This window comes from Abrus precatorius, unplaced genomic scaffold (genome assembly GCF_003935025.1).
Source record: "Abrus precatorius isolate BTA unplaced genomic scaffold, Abrus_2018 Scaffold11, whole genome shotgun sequence".
Lineage (NCBI taxonomy): Eukaryota > Viridiplantae > Streptophyta > Magnoliopsida > Fabales > Fabaceae > Abrus > Abrus precatorius.
The window spans coordinates 24,611,892-24,635,917 of record NW_020874303.1 but is presented as its reverse complement, the minus strand read 5'-3'; the positions used below and the strand labels follow the sequence as shown (position 1 = coordinate 24,635,917).

The 24,026-nt window shown below is 30.6% G+C and overlaps 4 protein-coding genes and 2 non-coding genes across 6 annotated transcripts; 3 read left to right on the top strand and 3 right to left on the bottom strand.

The window, feature by feature from the left end:
• Positions 1–4,604: 4,604 nt before the first annotated feature.
• Positions 4,605–6,078, bottom strand: LOC113855447. The gene has a single exon (XM_027487090.1). The coding sequence runs from the start codon at positions 5,511–5,513 to the stop codon at positions 5,013–5,015; it is 501 nt and encodes a 166-aa protein (XP_027342891.1). The 5' UTR covers positions 5,514–6,078; the 3' UTR covers positions 4,605–5,012.
• A 2,209-nt stretch (positions 6,079–8,287) lies between these two features.
• On the bottom strand, positions 8,288–10,385 carry LOC113855894 (L-type lectin-domain containing receptor kinase VII.1-like). The gene has a single exon (XM_027487524.1). It carries the CDS (start codon positions 10,383–10,385, stop codon positions 8,316–8,318), a length of 2,070 nt encoding a protein of 689 aa, XP_027343325.1. The 3' UTR covers positions 8,288–8,315.
• Positions 10,386–11,550: 1,165 nt separating this feature from the next.
• On the bottom strand, positions 11,551–14,090 carry LOC113855299 (probable L-type lectin-domain containing receptor kinase VII.2). Its single transcript, XM_027486884.1, has one exon. It carries the CDS (start codon positions 13,941–13,943, stop codon positions 11,874–11,876), a length of 2,070 nt encoding a protein of 689 aa, XP_027342685.1. The 5' UTR covers positions 13,944–14,090; the 3' UTR covers positions 11,551–11,873.
• Positions 14,091–16,699: 2,609 nt separating this feature from the next.
• On the top strand, positions 16,700–16,770 carry TRNAG-GCC. The gene has a single exon. It is a non-coding gene; the product is annotated as a tRNA-Gly (tRNA).
• Positions 16,771–16,777: 7 nt separating this feature from the next.
• Positions 16,778–16,850, top strand: TRNAF-GAA. Its single transcript has one exon. It is a non-coding gene; the product is annotated as a tRNA-Phe (tRNA).
• A 4,839-nt stretch (positions 16,851–21,689) lies between these two features.
• On the top strand, positions 21,690–23,460 carry LOC113855893. The gene is made up of 3 exons (XM_027487523.1): positions 21,690–21,935; positions 22,474–22,705; positions 23,048–23,460. Exons 1-3 carry the CDS (start codon positions 21,690–21,692, stop codon positions 23,458–23,460), a joined length of 891 nt encoding a protein of 296 aa, XP_027343324.1.
• The last annotated feature ends 566 nt before the right edge of the window (positions 23,461–24,026 follow it).

Sequence of the window (24,026 nt, the reverse complement as noted above, 5' to 3'; positions counted from 1 at the left end):
TATTCATAACATCAAAGTAAAATAATAATTAGCATGATTTGCTCCAATGGTTCCTTTAGGAATGATTGTCGAGAGTTCAAACAGCGTTTAACTAATACGGAAAAGACACGTAAGAAAAAAGTGTGCACAAAAAGCTTTGACTGATTGGTAGAAAATTTTAGAGTATACGTCATAGCTGAAATGACTTTTTAACCTTATTTGAATATTTGTCTAAGGAATAGAAAAGGCAAAAGAATCATATGTTTATGTGTTTTGTTATTTTTTTTATCTAAATGAAATAAAAATGATGTGAAATTTATTATTTATTTTCCATATAAAATAATAAAACTTTTGCTGGAGAGAATCCATGATTTTTTTTTACAAAATTTAAATTTTACTAAGAGTAATTTTAAAATAATATAAAACTATTTTGAAAATTTAAAATATTCATAATTAAGAAAATATATTATATTAAATTTTCAATTTTTATTGTTAAGAATATTTTTTATATGAATCATGTTTTTTTTCATCTAAATCAGTAAGAAATTATTTTTTTTTATTTTATTAATTCAAGTATCACATTTTTTTCTACTTACTTCTTATCTATTTTTTTAGTGTCTTTTGATTATCGAAAATATTTTAAAGATGTGTATATAAAAAAATAATTGTAAGTAATGTTATATATATTATTAATGTTTTATTGTTCAAGTAAAAAATTAATAAAAAATACAATAAAAACTAATCCAAATTTGTTTCAAATAATATAGATAATTTTAAAAAGAAAATAATTTTGAATTATCCAATACAATTGATATATATATTAAAATCAAATTCAACTGTAATCTTTATTAGAATATATATTTAAAAAATAAAAATAATTTTTTGAAGTGTGAATTAAATGAATTGTAGACCTTCATTCTATTTCTTAAATTAAACTGCACAAAATTATGAGCATAAATTGCTTTAATTCATGCTTTTGTCACTTCAATTTTTTATTTTATGAATTTTGCATTCCATTATTAAATTTTATAAAATGTCAAGTTTTTTATAAAAGAAAAAATTAAAGTGATCATTCTTTAGTATTTGAAGAATTAAAATATGGCTTTATTTACTTTATATCATAACCTTCCAAGGTTGATGTTTTTATTTTCACATATTGTGTTTAGTATAATGTATTTATGTTTTTCTATTTTTTCAAAATAAATAATTTCAAACACGGGTTTTGTTCAAATACCTCTTATAATCTGAAGTGTTAACTAAACGTCAAGGGAAAACAAGAGAAATTTTAATTGATGTGATAGATGAGTTATGGCTTTTCTTATTCATCTAATTGCATTGCATATGGAATATTGTTGTAAAAATTGTTTCCTACAAGCATCGAAGCACTGCTCTGCATAAAATCTTAATTGATTTGTTTTCTTTGATGAAATAAGGAAAGTATGTTTTAACTAGAACAATTATACATATAAACAGTTCGACTTTTAATGACAATTAAAAAAGTTTGTGAACAACAAATTCAATCAATTGTACATAGAGAAACCTAATTGTTAGTAAACCACACTCCTTCACGTGTGACCAAACCAATCATCCATTGGTCCTAAACATGGTCCCGTATCACTTTCTTTATTCATTTGGAATATTGTTAAAGTTAGCAAGTACCAAACTAATAAAGGTGTTAATAGTTACCAGTATAAGTTAGCAAGTAACTTATTCAATAAACAAATCCCATTATATAAAATAACCTATATCAATCTTCACTTTCATCCTTTTAAAATCACGATTAGGTTGTAATAATTACAAAAGCATAACGTAAGTTCTTGCCTTTTAACATAAAATAAAATAAAAATAGACAACCAAGGATAAGGAACACAAGGTTTTTAATAGATAAGGAACATTATTGTAAAGAAACCTTATATGGGAAGCCATGGATCATTCTCAATCTCTGTCACTTGTTTAGGTGCAATTTATTATCAGTAGGATGATTGAGTTTGAGATTGAATGCGTGGTGCCACTTTTGCATCATAAGCACATCAGATTACTCCAAAGCAAGTATTAATGCTACATGGTATTGGTTAATGTCTTTTCGGTCAAAAAGACAATTAGAGCTCGAAATCATTTTGCAGTGACCAAAAGAAGAAGGATTCAATTATTTTTTCTTTCTAATAGACATTTGCTTAAGCTAGAAAATTAATCACATTCTTATAGAATCAACCTGCATGCATGTTCACTGTGATGACATGGTTCATGCACTTGTATTAATGAAATAGTTCAATAGGTATATAAAATATAATTACATTATAGTAATTCAAGTAAGCGACGCGGGACTTTTCATTTCGATATGGTCCTTCCCAGTGTTTACTCGACTACATATATGACGAAAATTGCAAAAATGTTGTAAATCTCTTTCACAAACTACAAAAATGAGTTATAAGATTTATTCTCTCACTCGCATTTGTTATAATTGTATAAAATATAATAATAATAATTATAGATAATCAATTTCAATAATAATAATAAAATTAAAATTACACGTTTTATTAAAACAATAATTTTTGTTTTTTTAATTTTTATGATTTTTTTTATTTTTTAATTTTTACATATTATTTGAATTAGAATATTCTTGATACAATTTATTTTAAAAAAATATGAATAAATGAAAGAAAAGAATAGGATTGAGTTTGTCTTCTTCGCCGCTTCTATTAAATCTGACCCTAAACACACTCAGTCCAACCAGCCTGTTGCGATGCCTTGTTGCTATGAATAAAACAAGTGTATAGAATGATTCTCTTTTCTTTTCCTTTCTGGCTAAGGTGACAACTTCAATAGGGATGTGGCTTGTCTCAACCACTATGTGTTATTTCTGTCTTTCTGATCAGTGAAGTGTACATAGCTGGAATGGTCTTCTCTTTTTTCTAACATTTTTTAAATATGTGTATAAAGGTATATAATAAGAATTTACTATAGGAATTTTTCATTAAAAATTATAAGACATAATAAAATTTAGTATATTGATAAAATATTATATATTTTAAAATATAATTTAGTATTATTTATTAAAAATTATTTTTCTATATATCAAACGTGATGCAATCAACCTCACACCACATGTTACCTGACAGGGTCATTGCCCTTTGGGTATCCACAATATTCAGCTTGTGCACCATCCCCTTGGTTTGGCCTATTGCGATGATGTTTGACCATTGCAGGTATTTTTAAGTCAATCTCTAAAGCAGCAAAGAAACTTAGTCGAAGGAACAAAATACTGTTCTAATTTTAGGAGTAGAATGCGGAGTGCCAGTGCCCTCTTTTAAGTGCTTACCTAATACCTACAAGACTCGTGTGTGTTCATATTCATATATACACCTACTAAAATTGAATAAATTACTGTAGCAATTTAATGTAACAACCCAACTAACTATACCAGGTAATTTTAATTCAAAACCAAAGGGTCATAATTTTTTTTAGGGTACAGAAAATGGTCAGAATTTATTAAAGAATGAAAAATGACTAATTGTATAGTTTATTAAATCAGGGTATTTTTAAGGCTTCCAATACACTTGTTTTCATAAACGCAAATCAATCCTATAGTTACCATCAATCAACACATGAAAGAAATTTCATAGAGAAGGGTTGGTGGAGCTGCAGCGTATGTTCAGGTTTACCTGCTTCACTAAGGTATAATGTTGGGAAATGGATTTAATGCAGTTAAAAAGGAATGCATTTGGTCCAGTCAAAAACTGAGAGCCATTGGATAAAGATCAGACGGTTTATACTTTGAGGTTACTTTTTATGTCTGATTTAATGAAGGAAAATCCGAGTCCTCGAATTTTAATCCAACGGTTCTGAATTATTACTACACCAAATGCACCATTTATTAACTGTACCAAATCCAGATCCACAATGTTGAGCTGTGTTTAACAAAAGAATAAAACTACTTGTGCAATGTGCAGTTTTTTAAAATGCTTGACTTTTTATTGAATAAACAATCTACACAAATATTTTTATTCCTTTTTGTTATGACTTTTGGTTATGTATATAGTTGCGGGTCTGTCTTGCTCGCAGAACAATCAAACCAGAAGAGAATATGTACAAAAAAGTGTCCAATTTCAAATTCAATGTTGTTTTATTATTTAATTTTCTCTCAAAATCTCCTACTTTTCCTTTTATGGATGTCCTGACTCTTCAAAGTTGAAACAAGTTTTTATGTCCAAGAAGAATAAATAAGTTCCTCTCTTTACAAATAAGATTAGAGGATTCCCCTCACCAGATGTTGTCACTCAAATGGGAGAAAATAATTCAGTGGTAGATATCTTTCAAAACTAACATTTACCCAATGTCCATTTAGCTAATTAACCCTGCAAGCAACTTCGGAACATGAAGTGTTCAGACATTTTAAACTGACAGAGTAGTTTGATCGCATGATTGGTGAGATCATGGGAATGAGTGGTCAGATAGATTGTGGTTAGCTATGATAGAGTGATTTGGAAGTAGTTCTATGATCAATTTTGCTTTCTTAATGAAAATTACAGCTATCACTTCGCTAGTTGACCTTTAATAGGAACTATTTCTGAATCATTTATTCTTTATCCTTTTCCTTCATTTGATACAAACTCTATTATATAACTTTTCAAGATTGATATATTAAACTTCGTGCAGCCCATTGATATATATATATATATATATATAGCTCAAAGCATCAAATTTACAGATTTATCAGTGACAATTTGCTGACAAAGAAGACCAACTTCCGGGGCATACAATTAAAGAATTAGTATTTAATCTTGAAGGCAAAAGACAAGGAAAAAAAAAAGGCTGGAAAAATTAATGAATCACGGAGTGCATGCACTAGGATTGAAGATTGTTAAGCAGCTATACAGATCCGCAGTTAACAATTTTCCCTATCTAATCAATCTAATTCCCACTCTTTCTAGAAAGATGCTAAAAAAGAGATCAAAACACTCAAATCACCACAACAGCCACCAAGATCTGCAAACCACCCATCTATCCAAATCCTACAAAATCAAGCACCCAGCTCAATCAACACCTTTACCGTTGGTTCTCCCCAAAGCAAAATACCCCAAAATAGCACAAATAGCAGCCACAACATTCCCTTCTTTCAGCAAAACCTTCATCATAAAACTGAAAATTTCCCTCGTAATCTGTCCCCCCTCCACAACCAAAGTCCTCTTAGGCTTCCCAAAAAAAGCCAACAACACCACGATGGTGATCCACGTGACCAGAACCGCAGGAACCACCACAGCTATAGCTGCAACCATCGAAAGCAACCCGAAAACAGTGCCAAGAAGCACCGAAACATAGACTGCCGGCCACCAAGAATTCGATGACTGAGCTTGAAAATTGTACCATGAAATCATGGACTTGAGGAAAGTCCATGAAGATGTGAAGAGCAAGCCATAAAAAAGCACAAAAATGCATACCCATGTTCTCCTTTTGCTCATGATTTGAAGAAGTAACACGTGAGAAGGTGTGTGATTCGTTGAAGTGTGTTCCTCTTCCACTTTTGCCATTGACATGACAAGTTGACAACCTCGGAACCCCAGTACCAACCACCAATCTAGTTTTGCTTCCTGTTTTCTCTTCCAAGTTTAAAACTATTTTGTACTATTCCATTGTTCTGCGCATTTTGGTCCTTTTCTGGAATCTGGGTACCTCTCTGCTACCACGCTATCTCTGCTCCCTTCATTTTTGGGACGATGAAAATGGAGATATTATGACAACATTGTCGGTGATTTATTTTCACGCGCGCGTGAAGTAAACATTCTTCCTTATTGCGTCACGTGGTATTTGATAACACGTGGTCGAGCGTGCTTCCACGCTCTTGAAAGAGCGGGTGAGTTTCATTCGCTTTTTCAGTTTTTTGGGCTCACGGAGTAAAGCACATGTCGTTTATATGGTAAGAACGACAGCTGAAATTGATTCTCTGTTGTTTACTGCTTCGGTTCATTGTCTCTCCAGGTTTAGGTGATAGTGTGGTTTTATTTTTTCATTTTCCAAATTTCAGCATATCTTTTTTGAAGATCCCAAATCTTCAACTTGTAGATTTCTTTGCAGTGAGGATAATGTGAAGCGTAGCCAAATAGTTCGTACTACTCTATTGGAGATGTTTTGCTGTTGCTAACTACGATGACAATGGACATTCAGCAGAGTAAAAGAGAAAATAAATTGGAAGTGAAGATAGTCGTGCATATAGTGGATATATGATAAACAGAAATTAAGATAAACTTCCACTTTGTAAAACCAAAATTTACTTAACTTATTTTCATACCTGGGATACACCCTTAGTAAAATGATGCCCAGACAACACAAGCGAGGATAGTTGTGTGTATTGTGGATATATGATTAAAGAAACCGAGGGAGAAAGTAGAGTTAAGAATCTAAACTAGGGAGTTGAATTCTGTTTTTTTGGCTGACTGAAAACTCAGCTGTAGATCTTTGATTAAATTCTTCAGGTTGAATTTGATACACATTGAAGGATAATATAAATAATTTTTGTGATCTATGGTGTTAGTTATCCATAAGTAGATAGAATAATACAGAATTTCCTACGATATGCTTATCCTATATATGAGGAAATGAGGTGGAAACTGATTGCTCCTCCTCTATCTCAGGTGCAGTGATCAACAATGATATGCCCAAAAGGTAATAGAGTTCAACCATAGCACTTTTGTGGCCCATAATATTTCTATAGCCCGATAAATGGAGGCCCATTATACATTTTGGGAATAGGGAGAAGGAAAATAAAACTTATAATTACCCGACACAAAAAATTATTAAAAAACTTATAAGTAGTGTTTAAAAGAGTTTATAGATAATTTATGAAAATAAATTAATTTTTTTAATTAATTTCAATAATTTTTATATAATTTATTAAATAATTCTTTGAAATTTATTTTAATAAATTTTATAATTAAGTTTACGACATGAGTTCTTATATAATTTTTAAATTAATATTTAATTAAGACATACATGCAAACACATTCATAATATTTATTTAAAATGTTTAGTTTTCATGAAAATTTTTAAAGTAAAAAATTATTTCACTAGAATTAACTCCCTAACCTCATGCCCTTACAAAGGAAAAAAATCAAACCAGGGGTAATGCCCCTAACTCAAGTGGGACGTTTCAGATACCATTGTCATTTCAACAATGTTTTCTTTTCGAAGTGATGCTTTTATAGACGAATTTACTTATCTCACAGTTAGGGTTTACTTTGATTCTCTTTTATTTTATATAAAAAAAAATCATATTATCTCGATAAGATTGTAAACTCTTTTCTTTTATGTGAGTTTTTTAGTTTATGTTTTCTTTTAAATATAACTTCGCAATCTTTATCAATAATTTTTAACCTTTTAATTAATCTTATAATTTTTGCCTAAAATTATCAAACTTAGAGAAAAAGTTACAAATTTTTTTAAAAAATAAAAATTTATACATAGACTTATAAAATTTATAAATTCGTGAAAAGATTACAAACATATTATGTAATTTTATATTCTCGCCTTTTGTTTTCCTGGAGAAAATACCAAAGCGAACTGTTCCAAAAGTATGTTTTTTATACCTTAACCGGTTGATGGCTGTTCCACAGAGTAACAATTTTGGGTTAAATTTTAATGCCGAACTGTAAAAATATAATTCCAAGATTTATCATCCTCAATTTAAGAGGACACAAAATAAATTCTAGAGTTAAACATATTTGGATTAAGTTCTGATACGAATCCGTGAATAGAAGAGGGACTGAAAAATGACTAATCGAAGAAGTTGCGTACCTTTGAGGGCAGCTCCACATCAAATCTAGAAAATTATATTACCCAAATTCCAAGCAAAGCTACTTTAGATTTTGTGAAATATATTTGGGTTTTATGTTCTCCTTCAGTTAAAATGATGACAGTTTTAAAAAAATGACGGCACTTAACATGAATGATTATTTGTTTTTTCTTATTTTAATTTTTTATGAGATGAAATGAAAAGAAAAAAAAAAATCAAATTGATAACTGTTACAGCAAGAATCCTCGTTTGTGACAACATAAAAATTTCAAAAAAACTCTCAGCACAGGAATCCTCCCTGGGACGTTTTCCAAGCACGAGTTTTGAAAATTTTATAGGACTTTTGACTTACTTTCTTTGGGTACTGTACAAGCTCAAATAAGCTAGCTAGACGTTGGTTCTTCATAGAATGCATGTTTCCTTTAACTTTACTAGTTATAATTTCTATGTTGAATTCATGAATGCAGATTTTTTTTAACGTATTTCCTTCAACAATTACATTACAACAGGATGAATGACCTAAAAAACTGCAATGAAAGAGGCTAAAACATTACCTGTTTTCTGATTGTGATCCTGATCCTGGAATGGTACTTGAGCCAGTTCCAGATGTCCTAGAATTAAGACTGAACATTTTAATGTCATCAAAAGTAGGGTGACCACTATATGGAGAAGTGCATTCAGTGCTAGACCACATTGCAGCTGATTTTATTCTTCCAAGCAGACTCATTTCCATATTTTCTTCATCAGATTCAACACTTTCCTTATCCCCCTCCAGCATTTTCACAACTTGCCTCATTGTTGGTCTAATACTAGGATCTGAATTTGAACACAACAAACCCAAATGAAGCAATCTCTCAGCTTCCAATATGGTGTATCCCCCTTTAGCCTTCAACCTTCCATCAATAGCACTGTGCAACTGGCCTTGCACTACTAGAGACACCAACCATTCTATTAGTCCTGGCTTGTGTTCTTCAATAGGTCTTCTCCCACAAATTACTTCCAATACCAATATTCCAAAACCAAACACATCAGACATAGTTGATGCTGTTCCTGTTCGAATCACTTCAGGAGCAATGTACCCTATTGTTCCAATTACTCTTGTTGTGCTGGCTACTTGTCCACGATGTTCATGCATACAAGCTAATCCAAAATCTCCTAGTCTAGCAGTCATGTTCTTGTCAAGAAGAACATTGCTTGCTTTGATGTCTCTATGCAAAACCTTAACTTCCCAACCCTCATGCAAGTATAGAATCCCTGCGGCTACATTTTTCAAAACTTGAATCCTCTCTTCCCAAGTTAGCATCATTTTCTCTTCACACTCAAAGACCCTTTTGTCTAAACTTCCATTGTGCATTAAGTCATAAACTAGAATTAAATATCCCTTTTCCTTTTTGCACCAACCTCTCAATCCTACCAAGTTTCTATGTTTCATTCTGCCCAGGCTTGAAACCTCAGCCAAAAACTCTCTCATCCCTTCTTCTCTTTCTTGTGGGATCCTCTTGACAGCAACTTCTACTCCATGCAAAACCCCTTTATATACCTTCCCATTCCCTCCAACAGCAACCACATTCTCTTCAGAGAACCCCCTTATTGCTGCATCAATCTCATGGAAACTAATCCTATGAGGCCAGTACTCAAGTTCCCAGTCTTCAATTTCTTCCTCTGCCTTGTCTCCCTTGTGGTGGATGAAAAACACTGCATAACCACAACCAATGATTAACACACAAAAAACACTGGTGACCACTACAGCTATCGCTCTTGCTCTAGAAAACCACCCTTTATGATGTACAAATGAAGGCAAATTTTCTGTCACTAAAGCATCAGCGATTGAAAAATTTGAATTACTAAAACTCCAAGCAAGAATCTTAGCACTGTCTACTATCCTCCCGGTTGCTGCACTGAATCCAACGTATGTTTCATCCATAAGAACCTCAGAAAGGTTAACATAACTACAGATAAGAGGCACTCTAGGCTTCTTTTTCCCTGCCTCAGCCATAGTAACATTAAGCTGGGAATGCATATATTCAATCCATACCTGATAGTTTTCTCCATTTTTTATCTCCAACACCTTAAATTCCTTGTTATCTTTTCCACCCCAATAACCAGCCTCATGTGAAGTTGAGGAATGAAGTGAGTTTATGTCAACACCAACATGATTGTCATTTATATCATTGAATTCTTCTTCATTTCTAACTGTATCAAACTCAACTCCAACAACATGGTTCTGAGGAGTACCTCCGTTGCTGAGGTTGAAAAGACCAAGATACTCAGCTGATGTTGTGCCATTTACACCTCTTGATGGTGTGAACACGAAGGCTAAGCCATGACCAGTAATAAAGTTTTTGATAGGACCAACAGAGAAAATGAAGGAAGTTGCAAAGGGGAGAAAGGTAGAAGAGTTGGGTAGTTTGGTAGATATTTTATGAGGGTAAAAAGCACGACCAATGGAGAAGAAACTTTGATCAGTGAGAGTCAGAATAGAGTTCTGAATAGTGGCATTTCCATATAGATTGATGTTTGTGGAGTTGAAGTTTGTGTTATAGACAAATTCAGTAGTGGAAACTGAACTCAAAATGGTTAAAATGTGAAGACAAATGACAAGAAACTTAACGGGAGACATGGCAAAGGATTGAGAATGGACGAGAAACTTTGCCAAATTTGAGATCGGTTGCAGCATATGATACCTCAGCTCTTGTCAATCTCATAAGAGTAAGGAAAAGGAGAAGTGAACGATTGATAATAGTATTTACTTTGAAAAGTACATATTGGCCGACACATAAATGTTATGTGACATTTGCTAATTAACGTCGTTAAAAATATTGGTTAAGAAATTAAAATTATAAAGCTTTTATTTAAAAAAATATTATTATTATTATTATTATGATTTTTAATATATCATCAATGGAATTTATAATGATTTTTTAAACTAATATTGGTCTTTAGAATAATATTTAGCATAACCCTTATTATTTAGCATGTCAGGTGTCACCCTATCAATTCAAACATGATCTGGCAATTTGCATTTACTTCGCTGGAGAAAGACCTGATGGTGAAATACGCATCATTAATCGCCAAGCAGCATTAGATATTTGTCTGATATACATGTGATGTTTAGGTGTGTTTGGTAAGAGTTAGAAAGGAAAACTAACGAAATGAAGAGTTGAAAGTGGTAAGATATTTACATACAAGGTCAAATATTTGTCATTTTTCAACTCTATTTTTTCTTCTCTATGTTTTGCTTTCCAAGCATGTCATAGAGCTCTGTTTTGGAGCAAAATAAAGAGGCAAAGAAAATGAAGATAAAATAAAAGTATGGAATAAAAAAAATTGGAAATCAATTTTTTTCAGAAATGGGTTCCCTAAGCTTCATTTTTCTTATTTATGACTAGCACAGCTTAGATCATAATTCTTTGTTACACACGTATATCTTCAAAATCTTACAAACCGATGGTCTTAGTCGTTGAAAACGGATATCCCTTTAAATGAAAGTTACAAATAGTCGTTGTACGCTGTCTTCATAGAAATGAATCAAAATATAGTGAAATAAATAATATTAGGAAAATGTTTCTTGAACACAAAATTGAGAAAATAAAATTTGTCCATTTTATTTGTACTGTGGTGTATTTTTAAGATGCGTATATGAGAAAAGGATAAACAAAAGAGAAAAAAATAATAATTACATATGATATTAGATATATGTCAAAAAAAAATTATTCATATAATGGATCTCTAAAATTGTTAAAGAACATTCTTTCAGAATAAGCAATGAAGGAAAATTAAGATACCGCGTATCATATTAATTTTTATGTTGCATAAATGATTTGTCCAAGAAAGAACTCTGAACATAAGCAGTATACAAAGAACTGGAGCACCAAAGAAAGAGATTTGAAATTATGGCAAAGATAAGGAAAAAAATAGCATCCCAATTTAATGCAAATTTTAGCAGCCGCAATGATAGAGACTTATGATCACTATTTTAGCGAAACTCAAGACTTTTGGAGCAAAAGGTGCATGCACTTTACAAGTGGAAATGTTTGCAACTTGACAACAGCATCCGTGGTTCTTTGCAATTTCAATATTAACATAATGTTTGAATCAATTTCAGCTCTCACCTTCCTTCTGAGATAAAATCTGACTCTGGTTGTGGGCTGGGGCAAGATATGCTTAAAGATGCTGTAGAATAAAACTTGGTCTGCAAAATTTCATCAAAAGTCGGATAACTTGCATTGGCAGAACTTGAAGAACTCTTAGACCATGATGCTGCTGAGTTTATTTTTCCAAGCAGACCCATATGGATGCACTCTTCATTACACTCAGTGCATTTTATTCCCTCCAATGCTTTCACCACTTGCCTCATTGTTGGCCTAATACTAGGCTCTAAACTTGCACATAACAAACCCAAATGAAGTAGCCTCTCAGCTTCATCGGCATTATATCCACTTTGAGCCTTTAAACGCTCATCAGTGGCAAAATTCAATTCCCCTTTCTCCATAAGGGAAAATACCCAATCAACCAATGGTGGCTGATCTGCTATAATTGGTCTTCTCCCACACACAACTTCTAAAATCAATACTCCAAAACTAAACACATCACTTGCAGTTGATGGCCTTCCAATTCGGACTAGTTCTGGTGCCATGTACCCCAAAGTCCCTATCACTCTTGTTGTGTCAGCCACGTGTTCCTGATGATGCAGCCTTGCAAGCCCAAAATCCCCCAATCTAGCATTCATGTCCTTGTCAAGTAGCACATTACAGGATTTGATATCCCTATGCAAGACCTCAACTTCCCAACCCTCATGTAGATATAAAATTCCACAGGCAACATTTTGCAAAACTCTAATTCTTTCTTCCCAGCTTAGCAACATGGTCTCTGCACACTCAAAGATCCTTTTGTCTAAGCTCTCATTCACCATGTAATCATAAACCAGTATCAATTTTCCTCCTTTCTTTTTACTCCAACCTCTGAACCCAACTAAATTTCTGTGTTTCATTCTTCCTAGGCTTGAAATCTCTGCCAGAAACTCTCTCATTCCATGCTGAGTCTCATGATTGATTCTCTTCACTGCAACCTCAACTCCTTTCAGAACTCCTTTGTATACTTTCCCACTTGTTCCAATCCCAATCACTTTCTCTTCAGAAAATCCACTTGTTGCATCACAAATCTCCTGATAGCTAATCCTGTGAGGCCAATACTCCAATTCCCAATCCTCAAATTTCTCCTGCTTCTCATCCCTTCTGGTTCTAAACAAACAGAAAAACACCAAAGTGCAGCAGCAACCACAGACAAAAAGTGCACCAAAAATGACACCAACAATGACACCTTTTGATCTAAAGACCGATTCCCTTGGATGCATATACATGGGCAAATGTTTGGTATTCAAAGCATCACCAATTGAAAAGTTAGAATTGCTAAAACTCCAAGCCAAGATTCTACAAATATCCACCATTCTCCCTGTTGCTCCAGAAAACCCCACATACATTTCATCCAACAAAACCCAAGAAAGGTTAATAGGTTTACTAATCAAAGGCCTATGAGGCTTCCTTTTCCCTGCTGGGGCCATAGTAACATTAATCTGTGAATCTTCAAACTCTATCCAAACCTGATAGTTTTGACCACTAGCCAGTTTCAAACTCTCCAATTCCTCACCATCTTTCCCACCCCAGAACGCAGCAGGCTCAGAGTACATTGAAATCATTGAATTCAAGTTCACACCCACATGATTATCATTATCTTCATTGAACTCTTCGTTCCTAAAATCATCAAACTCAACAGCAAAAACATGGTTTGAAGCATTACCTGAAGTGGAGCGGTTAAAAAGGCCCAAGTAATTCCCCGAGAGTTCTCCATTTATGGCCATCACAGGAGAGAAAATAAAGGCAAAACCATGAGCAACAGGGAAGTTCTTGCACGGAGCAATGGAGAAGATAAAAGAGGTTGCAAAGGGAAGTAGGGTAGAAGAGTTGGGTGGTTTCATAGGTATTCTATAAGGGTAAAAAGCACGACCTATGGAGAAAAATGTTTGATTTGTAAGAGTAAGTATAGAACTTTGAATGGTGGCATTCCCATGTAGTTTTACGTTAGTTGAGTTGAAGTTTCTGTTATAAACAAATTCAGTTGCTGACACTGAACTCAGAACGAGATTTGTGTTAAGAATGAAGAAAAAAGTACGAGGAAACATTATAGTTTGCAACACTAGAATGAATACGAAAGCGAATATGGTTCCTTAGTCTGACCCTAATTAATGATGCTGCATCGAACTATAGAACCTTGTGCTGAATTTTCGTGAGATTTAGACTCGTCCATTTACCAGAACTCTCTCTAGTTGGTAGCTGGCGGCGAGAGAAAAAGCTGAGTTTGACTTTATGGAAAATGGAAACTTAGCAGTGGCAACCTTCATTCACAAAATAAATAAATATATGAAAAAGAAAATTAGTCGCGTCCACATAGTCTTTGCTAGTAAAATAGTCAATTATTTTCTAAAAATAAACCAATGAGAACATGAGAAGAAGTAATGTGTACGATTCAATTAGTTTTTTTAAGGACTAGGATCCAACGATAACCGACCCTTGAAGTAAGATAGAAAAACATAGTAAGTGGATTAGTTAAAGGGGCTTTATTTTTTAAGAAGTGAAGAATGGTGATCTATTTTGGTTCAAAGTTTTCATTATAGTTTAGTTATATATTAACAAATCATGGAAAATTTTAATTATTTCAACCACTATTTGAGAAAATAATTGATTGAATTCAACGTTTATATAGCCCAAAGAAGGAAAAAGTTATTAATCAAACTTCAAATTTGTTGTTATTTTGTTTAAAATGATAAATGATGAAGTGTTTGAACATTTGCTTTTTAGAAGTTACGAAGCAACACACATAATTATTTGCCTTAAAGCAACTCAACCTGGGGTGGCAAGACCTGTCTTTGAATGACAACGGAATTTCATTAGAAAACGTAACTTGGAAATTATAGGATTCTCACGTTTTCAACGGCCATGGATTTTTTAATTTTATAATTTGACTAATATTTGATTAAATTTATTTATTTATTTATTCGGTCATGTCAACGTGATTTAGGCTTTGTTATCTGAATAAAATTGGTTTGTGACATCACTAAACGGTTACGTCAGCTAATTAGATTAATAATTGAATGACAAATTAACAAGATTAGGATAAATATTCGTGGACATTAATTGCGCATTTGCATGGATAAAATTTCTAAGGTGTCATTCAAATCAATTTTCATTAATTCTGTAGTAATATTACAATAATATTATAAAAAATATTTGAGTGAGAACTAATGAAAGTTAGTTTACTTAATAAAAAATAAATTTATATTTTATGCGTATCTATGTAAAGTTATTTGAACCTTAAAACACATCATGTTATTAATCAAATTTTAAGACTTAATACCAACAGATTTGTCGGGAGGAACTTCATACCTTTTATGAAAAGACTGAATGGTTCAATTAGTGTAAAATGAATTTATTTCCAAAGTAAAAATAAATATAGTATTAATTTATTTTAAAACAATTTAAAAAATCCATTATTAAAACAACGAAGAAATTATTTGTTTATTGGAGATATATATATATCAATAACTTTTCTTTTACCTGAGTATTGATATACACGGTGAATTTGTCCATCGGTTATATTAAGAATTTTCTTTTAAAAAAATTATTAGAAAATAAATAAACAATACAATAACCAGCACCAACAAAAAGTACCTTGACAAGTTCTTTTATTATAAAACTAATTATTTAAATATGAAATATGACTATTATAAAATATATAATGGAAAAAACCACGCTGTAATGATTGTCCACGAAATGGGCAGGGACTGAAATATAATTTAAAAATTATCCTTATCGTATGATGATATAAGCTTCCAAGGAACCCTCAAGCCCAATGCTCCATAGCTTCTCCCCAATATACTCCTGCACTCACCTTTCTACACACTGATTCATTTTTATCTTTTATCCTTTATTTTATTTTTAAAATTTAAGAAAATTTTATATATTGGACGATAAAATGAATGCAGAAAAAATTATTTGGATTTTGGCTCAGCTACTATCACTTTAACGTAGGCTGAATTGATGTCTGAATCTGAGTGGCACCGCTCATTGATTTGAGTTTTTGGATATAATAATGACCAAATATTTAATATAAAAATTTTGGATTTTATGAAAACTAACAATAGCACTACATGTGGTCATAACTTGATCACGATTCTTAATAATTTTCCTGACGTAGTTTTTGTTTTTAAAGAATTGTTAACAAACGTAAGCTTTTCCCCCTGGCCATACATATAATTTAAGCTCAAATAACTTTTCAGAAAATAGCTGTCACTTTACAGTTTTCTAAAAAGAAAGAAAAAAAGTAAAATAAAACTAGCTACAAGATAAGTGGAGAGTTGATGAAAATCATAAAATAAAATCAAAACATGGCTCCATGGAGGGTGTTCCAGACTTCAGAAAAACACACAAGCTAGAGCCCATCCTAGCTGAAGTTATCAGCAAATGAATTGCCCTCTTGCATGTAAAAAGAATTTTTATATATATATATATATATTCCCTGTTCATAAATTTGAAATCAACGGATTTAGGTTTTTGCAGTTTTAAACAAATTGCGTGAAATTTTAGCTATAAAAAATATTTATTTGGTATTAATATAAAAATGATTGGTAAAGAGATTTAATTATCATGTAATTTAAAAATAATAACTGTTTCATGTAATTTTTTTGGTACAAAAATAAAACGTTGGAGTTTTAGGGTATTATATATGTGATTGGGCTCATTTGAAGACTAATTCGGCCCATATATTTTACTTGGATTCTGAGTTTAAATAATTAAGGCCTTAGAAACCAAAAAATTGGCAAAAAAATAAAAAAACATTGTTCAATGAATTAGATTATACACCCTCATATTTAAAACATCAGCACCAGTGGTCTAGTGGTAGAATAGTACCCTGCCACGGTACAGACCCGGGTTCGATTCCCGGCTGGTGCATTCTTCTGCGGGGATAGCTCAGTTGGGAGAGCGTCAGACTGAAGATCTGAAGGTCGCGTGTTCGATCCACGCTCACCGCATTTTTTTTATCGTAGGGTGTATCCTGATATTGATTTCAATGATCTGTTACCCCAAGCTGGACCTTCATTATTATTATATCATTTTATGGTTTAGATACCAATAACCTCTTCCACTCATATATTGGCAATATTACTTAGTGGAAAATATGACGTAAACATTAATAAAATCGACCATGACATACTGTGGATGTATGCCTGCAAATTGAATTATTTTAATTTTGCTTTTTATAACACATTGTACTTGGTACCATTAAGAAACATTGGATCTATATTATAAGCTTCCATTTGTTTATTAATCAATCGATCAGCTTAATAGTCAATTTCTTTTCTGTCAATTTTGTATTCGTTTAACATGAATTTGTTTTTGGGGTCAAAGTTTAACATGAGTATTTCAATTATGCTGGCTCAATGTGAAGCACTCAATTGGCTCTCGAAAAATAACCAATTTCTTATTACACTAAAAATAACTAATTTTATAATGGTTGCGCTGATTCAGCGACATCTTTAGACTTTGGACGGATCAGTTTATTTACTTATTGATTATTTTCTAATTTAAATAATTGTAGTGAACAATGAAATCCATATTTATATTTTTTATTAAGATTATATCTTTTCAAGATGAATTAATTATGTTGGTCGATTAATTAAGCCTCTTTTAACCTAAGTACGTTTGGTAAAATGGTGCCTGCTACACATTCCTAACCTGTTCAATTTTGTTACATATCTGAACATGTAGTGCATGTTTGGATTGTAATTTTCATATTTTAAATTATGATTCAAAGAGTGTAGATTAAGTTTTATCCACGAAGACTATATTCGCACCATTATGGTTAAGTTGTGTTCAATTAAACATGATTTTGAGACTGAAATTATGGTTTAAGATAAAGTGAAATCGCTTTCCTATTAGGTCAAAGTATGGTTGATTTGCAAACTATACAAACCAAATACACCCACTTGTAGATTCTTTTAATTTTTTGCATGTATGATTGGTAGCGTTTTGTAGACAAATTAGAATGGTAAAGGGAAAATTAATATTAATTATATGTAAAATTTAAAATAAGTGATACATTTTGGTTTCATTAAAATATTAAATCAAAGAAAATAGAACACATTATTTTATTCTGTTATACATTATTTTGTTTTGTTTTTTTTTTATTCTTGAAGCTCCTTTAATGTAAATATATATCGCCTTGCTGATTTTCTTATGATTTTATATTGGATATCCTAGATTAGACTAAACTAGTAATTTTTTCTATTGTAATTATTGTTAATAAATATTTTATTATAAAATTTCAAAGTTTAAATTAATATTAAATTAAAAGTAAATATAGGGTATATAAAAACATCATTTGGTACGACGAAACAATTATTTCACAAAAAAATTTCATTTAAAAATTAGTATTCACAGTTCATTGACTGCTACTTTATTGTACATTAGTCGAATAACTTCAATTGTTTAAGGAGTCAACGATAAAAATAAGTAAATGTATCATAAAAAAATACATAGTTTTCTTCTATTTTAATTTTTTTCCTTTTAATTTGAATTTTGGGATGAGTCCTATTTTTAGGTGATCCTTCAATCAAACATCCTTCTACTTTCTACTAAGTTAAAATTTTATCAACAGAAATACACATCCTAAAGCCTCATAAATCTCCAGCGTTTTGTTTTATCTATAACTAAAATAATAGTGTTATAGACTGCTCTAAGTGATTTCTTCCTATCTATAGCTTTATATATTTGGAGTTTTAAATTATAAAGTTATAATGTATTTGCCAAGTTGGTGGAGCCTGTCAATTTGTGTTTGTCTCCTTAACAGGAAACTGGTAAAAGAATGTGATTTACTTTTGCTATCAAGCACTAGTTTATTTCCACCTACATTTGCACTTTTCCTGTTTTTTAATCTTTACTTTTATAATAAAGTAAACTTGATCTTATCTCAAAACCCGAGAGATTTTCACCAAACATGGAACATTTTGGATTTTGTGACTTCCATATTCTGGAAAAACGAACATGTTAAATAGAAGATAACTCGAATCTTTTAGTGCTTGATTTGATTAGATTTTAAAGGTGTGTATAGATAGGGTTATTTTTTTACTCTAAATTAAAATATTATAAAATGTTTATTGAAATAGAAATTACTGGCCACTTCTATTTCTCTCTAACTTTAAAGTACTTCTTTTTTTAAACATATATGTTTTTTATTGATAGAATGAAGGCAAAATAAAATATATCATTGTTTATATTGTTTTAAGTACGATGTGTTCAAAGTAAAACTTGAAAGGTTCCTGGATTCATTTCAGGTCGATGACAATTAAGGTTCCAACTTAAAAATAAGGGATGAAGATAGGGGTAACTATAAAAACACTTTAATATCTAAGTTAATTCGTTAATTGGCAGAGTATGTGTCATAAGGAATGTGTGTATACAAATATATATCTAACAATTTTATAAATAGTTATTTACAAGGTTTAGGTACAGGTAAGTCAAAACTAGGATACTTGAGATGAGATAATTCTCACAACCCTAGTTTGTGAGGTTTAAACCAGAGAAAGAAACTTGTTGCTTTGGGCATAGAAAACACTGACAAGAGCAGGAATATGAGGAAATCAAGAGTAAAGAAAATTGGTATCTCGGTACGTGATTGACTAGGATTTATTACTAATCTAAAAATTTTTATACTTAATCTGAACTTTTTATTTAACTTAAATTTAACAGTAATCGAAATAATAAATTATAACCTGTTAGATTTAAGTTATTTTAAATAAAAAGTTTAAATTAAAAATAAAATTTTTTAAACTTACACTAGTATGAGAAAATCTTAATTTATATATAAATTTAAGGTAAACTCGCTTCAAATCATTCAAACACATACGATAAGTAAAAAATTCAATCAACTGCAAGTAATTTTTTTAGTGTCCATATTAGGTTCGATATCAAATCCAATTATATATCATATTCAAACACATTTATATCCTATATACACCTACACCCCATACAAATGTTTGTAGATAATTATTCAAACACAAACATAAATTAATTTAATGAATACAAATCTGCCAATCACGTGTAATTTTTTTTATGTTATCTTTTGTTTTAAATCCAGTTTTCATCCCTTAGTCACATTTCATTCTATATGTGTGAATTTATATATTTAAAATATACTTAGTGAGCTTTTCTCCAAAAAAATTTGAGATCAACAAAGCCTTCTTTTATATATAATCATAATCATGCTAGAATATCAAAATTATAAGTTCACTTGATTATTTAAAAAGTATATGAATTTTATATTTTAATCTTGGTTGATATTTTATATATAATAATCAATATTTATCTCTCCAATTCTTTCACATAAAAGATTCTCTCATTTAAATATGTTCTTTATAAATTTATATGCATATATTTTTTATAATTTTTTAATAAATTATACTTTTAGATGCATTTAAGATAATAAATATAAATATTAATGTTACTGAACTTAAACCTACACACTAAAAAAAATATTAGAGAATAATTAAGCATCATTTTAAAGAATGAATTAATATTTTTCATTTTCAAAAAATTGCATACTTTATCTGAATCTTCTATCATAATAATACGGAATAATAGTATTATTAGAATACATACACTAATAACTTTAAATATAAGAAGTAGAGTAGATAAATTGGTTCAAATGGAGAAAAAATTTTAATTTAAAATATTTTCTAAAAATATCTACTTTTCTGGATAAGATATCTCGACACAATACCCCATCTAGAATGGTAAAAATAATTCTAAGGAAGAAAAAAAAAACAATGTCTAATGGATCATAATTACAAAACAAAACTTTTTAATTTAGTTGACTCGTATTTTATATGAAATAATGACCGATATCAATTTCATAAAACTTTTTCTCTACTATAAGTTACAAGAAAGAAATGATATAAAATTTAAAGTTATTAATTATATTCTTTCTAAAAATAAAAAATTAATTTTAAGAATTTTTACACCTTTTTTCATTAATTGAATTTCATTTGATGATTAGAGCTAAATTTCATTAAAATTTCTTTTTTTTTTTTAAATAACTTGAACTGTTCTCATAGGGTGAGTATTTTTTTTTAAGAAAATATAAGATGACAGAAATATTTAAATATATTTAATTTTTTATTGAATCATAAAAACTCATTTTTTTAAGATTTATTTCCTCTCTTCAACGTCAAACATCAATTACAATAATTCAATACACGACTTATTAGAATAGATATCGATGAACAATGTATCTCCATATAAAAAATTTTAATCTCGTATATCTTGAAAAAATTCATAATTTTATCTATATATAAAATTGCAATGTTAAATAATTCATAAAATTATTAAATCAATTAAACTATAATTTAAATTTTTTTTATATTTTCTATTCGAAGTGGATGTACTTAAAAAAATAATATTAATCAATTAACAGAAAGAAATATAAATCAAAATAATACAAAACTGTATTATTAATAAAGAAAAAATAGAGAAAAATATTCAAAATTAGTTGAAAGTTTTAGGGTTTATAACCAGAATATTAATCAATTAACAGAAAGAAAAAAATTAAAATAATAAAAGATTTTATTATTAATAGAGAAAAAAAAATAGAGAAAAATATTCAAAATTAGTTGAAAGTTTTAGGGGTTATGACCATTTGATTGAAAGACTGGTGCCATGCTCTAGAAAGTTTTATGAGAATCAATTTCTACAGTTCACCTTGAAGAGCGGGTCCCGCAGGCAAGAACCTGTTAATTTTTGTATATAAATTGAAGTACAAAGTTTCCCCCTCTCTCACACACACAAATACATGTGACAGAGGAATGGACGCAGCCATGGACGCAGAATTCCCCGTTATTGCCATTACTGCCCCGAACTTCAACAAGATGGACAAATACGGCGACGTTTTCTTGAGCTTTTCCGATACCGTTTTTGGGTTTTGGGAGGATTTTCACGCCCTACCGGAGAATTCATCATCCAACTCCCATGATGACGGCGACAACCTGGTGGAGGAGGATGAAAGTCTTTGCTCTCTGGAAAAAAATAAAGCTTTTTGGGACGAACAATACCAACTTCTCCAGGTTCAATTTCATACACAACAAAGGAAATTACTCCCCAAAATTTTCTCCTAAAATTGATGTATAAAGGTTAAATATGTATGTGATCTTTCAAACTAAATAAAATTTTGATTTTCGTTTTCATAAAATTATTTTTTTTAGTTTTAATATTTTAAAAAGTTTTTGATTTTGTTCTTAGGCACTAATAAATAATTACAGTTAAATTAAATACTGTAACATGTTAATTTCTGTACTATGTGTTACTTTTTTGCGAAATCAACTTGGTATATTTTAAAGGATTAAAAACATATTTAATTCCATTTACGATAAATTGATTAACCATTAAAATCAAGTAATAATAATTTTTAACCATTAAAATCAAATTATAAAAAAAATATTTGCTTTAATTCTAAAACATATTTTTGAAATATGTATAAATAATAATAAAGATAATATATTATATTATTAATATTTCAATAGTTTTGTGATTAACTAATGGAGAGATGATATAAGAAAACATACATGTTGTAAAGAAAACTCATTTTTTTCTTCATTTTCACAGGTAACTTTACGTAGGACTAGCTCGATTGAGACAAGAGTTCGGGAAGCTACAAAGGAGGCTCTAAGCGAATTGAATATATCAGACACGCAGTGCATATGCCACCCAACGGTGGTTGTTAAAAGCTGCCGGAATTGCATGAGAAGAGAAATATGTGATCGTTTGTTGAATCTTGGCTACAATTGTGCCATTTGCATATCTAAATGGAGGAGTTCATCGGAAATCCAGTTATCGGGTATAGTATTACAAAAATAATTAATTCCATGATTATTTCAAATTATTATTCGGACCAACATAAATCAAATCACCAGTCACTACTGTTATTTCAACCCTTCACTTTCACCACTCTTAGGTACGAAAACGTCTATGAGTCATTTATGATGTTACTTGCAATTACTTATACATGCAGTTGTGACTTTGTGTCGTACAAGCAGTATTATTTAAATTTTAAAGATAACAGGCATATCCTCATAGGTGGGGCATGTCTCTAGGAGATAGCAAATAAGATTTAAAATGAATTTATAAAATAATGATCAAGTTGGCTTTTAATAATTTCTTTTGTATCAAATTATTTCAGGGGAGCATACTTATCTGGAAGTGATGGATAACTCAAACAGTAAAAGAGAAGTAAAAGTGGTAATTGAATTGAATTTTCGAGGCGAATTTGAGATGGTACGTGCCAATGAAGAATACAACAAATTAATTAGCCGTTTACCCGAAGTATTTGTTGGAAAAGCAGAAGGGTTACGAGTCATAATTAAGATTATGTGTTCGGCTGCTAAAAAATGCATGAAGGAGAAGAAAATGCACATAGGACCTTGGAGGAAACACAAGTACATGCAAGCTAAGTGGCTTGGCATCACTGATAGTTCTAAAACTGCGCCCCTTCCTGCAATTTACTCTCCACGATCACAAAAACCTAAGGCTTCTATGCTCACCTATGATTTAGTAGAAAATATTCCAAGCCTTCACTGTGCTGTTCGTTGCTAGGTTGCGTTTGGAGATTATTAACAATTTTGCCACGCTTGTGTAGTTTTCATACCATAGAATCAAATATATGGCTATGTCAATGTTTGTTGTGAGAATTAATAAGAATTAATTTGGCTGTTTTGATTTTGCAATTTAACATATAATGGAAGCTAAGGAAGAACATTTTCGGTCAAATTATGGATGATGAAAACTCCCTATTAGTTCTGATATTCTAATCACAATCATTAATATTAAAATCAAATCTGAATTGTGAAAGGAGTTTGGTTGGACTATTTTTTATATAAAAATTGTTTTTAAAATATATTTTTTTGTTATAGAGATTCTATGCTAATTAGAAGATGCAGTTACAAAAATACCCTTTCTTCAAGATAAAGGGTGCTTTAAGTTGGCATTAAATGTAAGAATGTAATAATGTTTTTCTCTTTATATTACATTAAACGGCATAAAAAACACTGTTTAATCAAGCATGTTTAGATAAATCAAGTAAAAGCAATTTTTCTTATAAAGTCGGAAATTATCATACATTTCAATTTTATTAAAAAAAGTAATAAAAATGTTATTTGACA